The 5,592-nt window shown below is 45.4% G+C and overlaps 1 protein-coding gene across 1 annotated transcript; it reads left to right on the forward strand.

Annotated features, from left to right (window-relative positions):
* Positions 1-2,149: 2,149 nt before the first annotated feature.
* LOC143141830 (uncharacterized) lies at positions 2,150-5,229 on the forward strand. The gene is made up of 3 exons (XM_076302535.1): positions 2,150-2,861; positions 3,331-3,406; positions 3,891-5,229. Exons 1-3 carry the CDS (start codon positions 2,150-2,152, stop codon positions 5,227-5,229), a joined length of 2,127 nt encoding a protein of 708 aa, XP_076158650.1.
* Positions 5,230-5,592: the final 363 nt, after the last annotated feature.

The raw sequence follows: 5,592 nt of genomic DNA on the forward strand, positions 1-5,592 counted from the left end.
TGAAATGTCAATTGTAAACAATTGTAAACTGACATGCCACCAGAACAGATGTTTTATCGGCTTTGAGGTATAATAAAGTCCCCAGTCTTGTAAATTCACATTATGTAACATCCATAACGCACCATTAAAGGTTTTAAAAGTAAGAAAGGGGCACAATTTGATCATCACATTTTACATTGATATAAATCAGATTGGCACAGACACTATGGACATTGTCGCATTAACACTGTATGTGTAGCATAAACTTTTCCTATAATACATTATGGATGTGACATGGCCATGGAACTTGCTGACTTAAAAACAAAAGCCTTACAAATGTAAGGAGTTGTGCTCTTAAAGGCAAGCTGAGCATAGACATTGCTCTACCATTCCCTTGTCAATCTGGAATTTGTCAAATGACACAATTTGTTTGAACCTTGGGTCCATTTATCCACTTTTTAAATATGTATAATATTACCATGTGAAAAATTTTGTTTCTGTATGGTTGCACACCATATTTATGATGTAAAAAGAGTGTCATTCTCCATCAAATTCAATCAGATCAGTTACAAACAATAAATTATAGACCTAAATTAAGATTTTAACAACAGTTCTATTTGTGTTTGCACAACTTTTTTTTCCATGGTAAGGATGACCTTTGCATGGAATTGCCCTTTGATAATATTTTCCATCTTTGCAGAGGAAAAGTTTTGTGTAAAGGTAATTAAAGGCCTGTCTCATATAGACGCCTGTCTCTAATACAAGCTGGTGCAGTTTGGGATGTTATGTTATGTACCTGATTTGGGAAAATAAAAGCCCGGGCTATTATTTGTAATTTTACGGTACGCGGAAAAAAGGGCTATAAAGTCATTCAGCTTTTAATACATGAGGTAGGTGTTATTACTCCCGGCGAGAACAGATATTGATGCTCATCGTGAATCAGCCCATGCAACCATGTTACAGCGAACCTTGCATTCTAGTGAGTATGAAGCTGTGCGATATGCGTTGTTGACTTGATGTATGTCGAATGTAGGTTATAACCTTGCCATGTTTCAATGATAAAGGTAATCTACAGGTAGCTCTCAGCTATGCTTCTAATATGTAGCCTACGCTGGTGCTAAGCAGATTGTGTAATGATTTTCGGTTGGAATGCCAACGTCACAACCACGTTACCCCACTGGACAAAATGACATTGGCCCAAAGTCAGTAACCAATGGCATGCCAATGGCTGCTGTGCGTTGGTCCAAAGTGGGCTTGTTATCTGGGTTAACTCTACCGTTGCTTAGAAACACAGTGCAATTAACAGATATTACCATAAGGAGATACAAGGAGATACAATCCAATGAATGCTGTCATGAGCACGCCTAACCACAGTGGCAGTCTAACGATAAGCTCAAGCATTAACCAATCAAAATCCTGAAAAGTTGCCCGAGCCACCGGAAACGGAAGTGTACTCTCTTCTTCGGATAGCAGCGGTAAAGCAAGTTGTTGTCGATACGACAAAAAGGGTCTGCACTAACATAAACGCGATGGCTATTCTGAGCGCATCCATGATCACCTCAGCCCCAAAATGTAAAGTCGCACGTGAAAACATGTAAATGTAAACATTGGTCGCACATTTGGTGTACTTCTGTCGCATACTGTGACGTTGGCTTCCCAAAACTCCGTTTACCACAGTTTACAACCAAACGCATAAACGAAGTTTTCCAAAAAAAATCACTTTGGCCGGAGTTTTTTTGGATAACCGTTTTAGGGGGCGAATTCTCCGTTTGCGTCTAAATGAAAGGCTCAAACTTAGGGAAATGTCTTCGTTTATAAAAATACACATGCTCGTGTAAACGGGGTCTGATAATAAAAGGGTCATTTCCAAACTATTATTAACTACTTTAAACATTTTATGTATTATTAATAGATTAGGGATTGTTTTTAAATAGCAACAATAGTGTGAATTTGGTAAGCTAATGATAGCACTGCTTTGTTAAAGGAGAAATGGAAGCGCCAGCATTTAGTTCTGTCAGGAAGACTCAATGCCACGTCACTCATTCATTCATTCCTCCTAGCCAATCAGCGGTTTACACACGCTTTTAAACACCTTCACTCACATACCTGTTTGCTGTTCTCAGGTGCCGACTTTCGATTTCGTTAGTTGCCTTCTGTGTCACAGCTCACAATGTCTTCGTTTGATCCTCTCGAGTTTCAACTCTCTGACTCGGATGATGACATTATTCCACCGTCTGGTTCTCCTTCATTCCGCCGAAGCGCTCGCGTCCTCGTACGGGACTCTCCCTGGTCTAGCTATCCCTCTGATCATATCCTGGGACTTTTAGAAGATCAAGGGATCCCCGTCCATAGTGATATTCGGAGAGAAGACCTGCTCACTCTGGCTTTTAACTCCTTGGGTGATCCCTCCGCTTTTGCCCCGGAGGATCCTGCGCCCCCGGAGCCCGAGGTCCCAGCTCAGCCGAAGAAGGCGAGCAGGAAGCGTCCCGCCAAGTCTCCTCCACCTCGACCAGCAAAAAGGGCGAGCAAAGCTTCAGCACAACCTCAGCCTTCAACCTCCCAACATCATTCATCTCCAGCGGATGATCAATCAGTCGTCCAAGCTATTCAGTATCTCACAAAATCAGTCAAGGGCTTAGAAGCGCGAATGAAAGCCTTTGAGAATCCAAACCTCCCTTCGACATCCAGGCCATCGACTTCTTCAACTACATCTCCCACCTTCTCAGCGTGGCCCTCTACGCTGCTCCCCTCCACTTCCTCCTCCCAGCCAGCGGATGTTCTCCCTCCCGCTCATTCCACGGCCGTACCGCGCTCAGAAGCCTCCGCTGTAGCAGGCACGCACAGCTTCAACCTCGCTACAGCACTCCCAGCGCAAATTCCGGGTAGGAGGTTTGTTTCTCCCGCCGCAGCGGCTCTCTCCCCTTTACTGAGGTCCCATATACTGCAAGGTAAGGACGTAAATCTTGCTTCACTTTTACTGCCATCACCTGCCATCGACCGTCAGTTTATAGACTGCGGGGACGTCTCCGTTTTACTGAAAACGTCAGACCCTAGACTGCTTCGCAATCTGTCTTTCGGGGAGTTTGTCATAGCGTTCAGCGTCTATAGAGACACTATTTGCCATAGTTACCCCGAGCGGAGGGATGAGCTGGACCTTTATTTAGCTATGATGGCAGATTTTAGCCAACGCTATGGTGGAACACTTTTCTACGAATACCACCTAGCTTTTTCCGCCAAATCTGCAGCGTTTATTGCGCTACATAACACCAGACTGGATTGGTCAGTCACTGACACGGAGCTTTTGGTCCGACACTTCGGTGGACACCGAGTGCTCTCGTGCACCATATGCAGCTCGCACGGTCATGCAGCCTCTGTTTGCCCCAAAACTGTCAGCAGGAACGTGCCATCGGCTGTTCAGGCGGATCCCGTAAGCGGCACTCGTGATCGAAAGGGGCGCCCTTTTGTTCACTTTAATGGTGTAACTGTGTGCAACAATTTTAATGAATCTGTCTGTACCTTCCCTAACTGCCGTTTTCTACATATTTGTAGTTTTTGCAAAGATCCACACCCAAAATCTGTCTGCCCCCGGCGCCTGAGGCCTCCTTCGAGAGGGAAAGCCGAGACAACGTCAAAACAATTTTAAGCAGGCACCCCTCCACTCCAATCAATGTTCCAGCCCTCTCTCTCTTTCTGTCTTCTCACCCCGATTCCTCTTTTGTTAATTACCTACTGACAGGGCTATCACAAGGGTTTCGGGTTGGTGTTCTCTCCCCCTTGAGGGTTTCATTTGTAGCCAAGAATTTGCAATCTGCTCTGTCTGAACCACTCATTGTGTCGAGCCTGTTGGCTAAAGAAGTAAATAAAGGCTATGTGGTCGGACCTTTCTCTTCTCCTCCTTTCTCTCCCTTCAGAGTCAATTCCTTAGGAGTTGCGACTCGCAAATACTCAGGGAAAAAGCGCCTCATTTTTGACATGTCTTCCCCCCACTCTGACCTGGTAGCCAGCATCAACGAAAGCATTCCCCTTCACCCCTTTTCCCTGTACTATGCTTCTGTCGACAATGCCATTCATTTGATTAAGGTAGCAGGCCAGGGCGCATGGCTTTCAAAAGCCGACATCACGGATGCTTTTAAAATTATGCCTATCCATCCCTCCGATTGGCCGCTTTTTGGAGTTAAGTGGGAGTCCAAATTCTATTTTGCGGTCAAGCTGACATTTGGCTGTAGGAGTAGTCCTCACATCTTCAACTGTCTTTCTGAAGCGCTGTGTTGGATTCTGCTCAACGTCTGTAAATTACCTTTCGTTTTGCATCTTCTCGACGATTTTCTGCTCGTTGACTTTCCGTCCTCCGAGAATTCCGTCTTAGACACGCTTAAGCGAGTATTTAGTGCTGTAGGCGTCCCTCTCTCTGAGGAGAAAACGATGGGTCCTCTTACGCGTCTCGAATTTCTAGGCATTATGTTGGACTCCGTTAAAATGCAAGCTTCTCTTCCAGAAGAGAAACTTATCAGAATTAGGGCCATTACTGCGTCTTTCGTCTCGTCTAGAACGGTTTCAAAACGTGAACTTCTCTCGCTTCTCGGCCACCTCAATTTCGCTATGAGGATAATTCCTCAGGGCCGCTCCTTTATCTCTCGCCTCCTATCTCTCGCTCACTCTGTCGAGAAGTTGAGCGATTTAGTTCTGGTCGATGAAGGAAGCAGGTCTGATATCGCGTTCTGGTCCCAGCTCCTCGGCAAATGGAATGGCATTTCGTTTTTCTACAACGACGTCCCTGAGTCTTCCGACTCCCTCAAGATATTCACGGACGCCGCTCCTTCAGTAGGTTTTGGGGGGGTCTTCCGAGGGCAATGGTTTGCAGAGAAATGGCCAGCTGATTTCTCTACCTTTGCCCTCGGATCTGCCTCATGCGCTCTTCATGAAATTTATCCTGTGGTGGTTGCAAGCGTTCTATGGGGAAGCGATTGGTCTCGTAAACGCATAACTCTATTCTGCAACAATGCGGCAGTCGTCGGCATGATCAATAAAGGGAGATCTTCTTCTTCCATAATCATGTCGTTACTTAGACGCTTAACTTGGCAATCAGTGTTACATAATTTCATCATTAGCGCTGAACACATTCCCGGCCATTGCAATGTTCTCGCTGACGCACTGTCTCGTTTTCGTTTTCAGGAGTTCAAGCAGCTATGCCCATCAGCCAGCCCGGACCCGACACCATGCCCGCAGTTAGCAGAAGTAATTCTGGACTGAATCAAGATCTGAATTCGCTCTTAAATTCAGCTAGGTCGTACATGGCTTTGGGCGTAGCCCCAAATACACTCAAAGCCTATAAATCGGCTTGGTCTTGGTTTTCATTATTTTGCGTTTCTCTACATTTACCCTTATTTCCCGTAATGGTTTCTACTGTATGTGCTTTTATCGTTTACAGTTTCGAGTCTCGGCATCTCAAAATCTCTTCAATTAGAAGAATGTTGGCAGGCGTCCAGTTCTTCGCTAAATTTCATGATCCAAATTTTTCTAGTCTGTTTACTGTGCCGTCCATTCGCTGGCTTCTTAAAGGCCTGGCTAGATCTGCCCCCACTGTCACCGACAAACGCTTGCCAATCACTCCTC

This window comes from Alosa pseudoharengus, unplaced genomic scaffold (assembly GCF_046254945.1).
Source record: "Alosa pseudoharengus isolate Yale_2024_CS ecotype anadromous, Long Island Sound unplaced genomic scaffold, YU_APseudo_1.1 YU_APseudo_1.1_scf_24, whole genome shotgun sequence".
NCBI lineage: Eukaryota > Metazoa > Chordata > Actinopteri > Clupeiformes > Clupeidae > Alosa > Alosa pseudoharengus.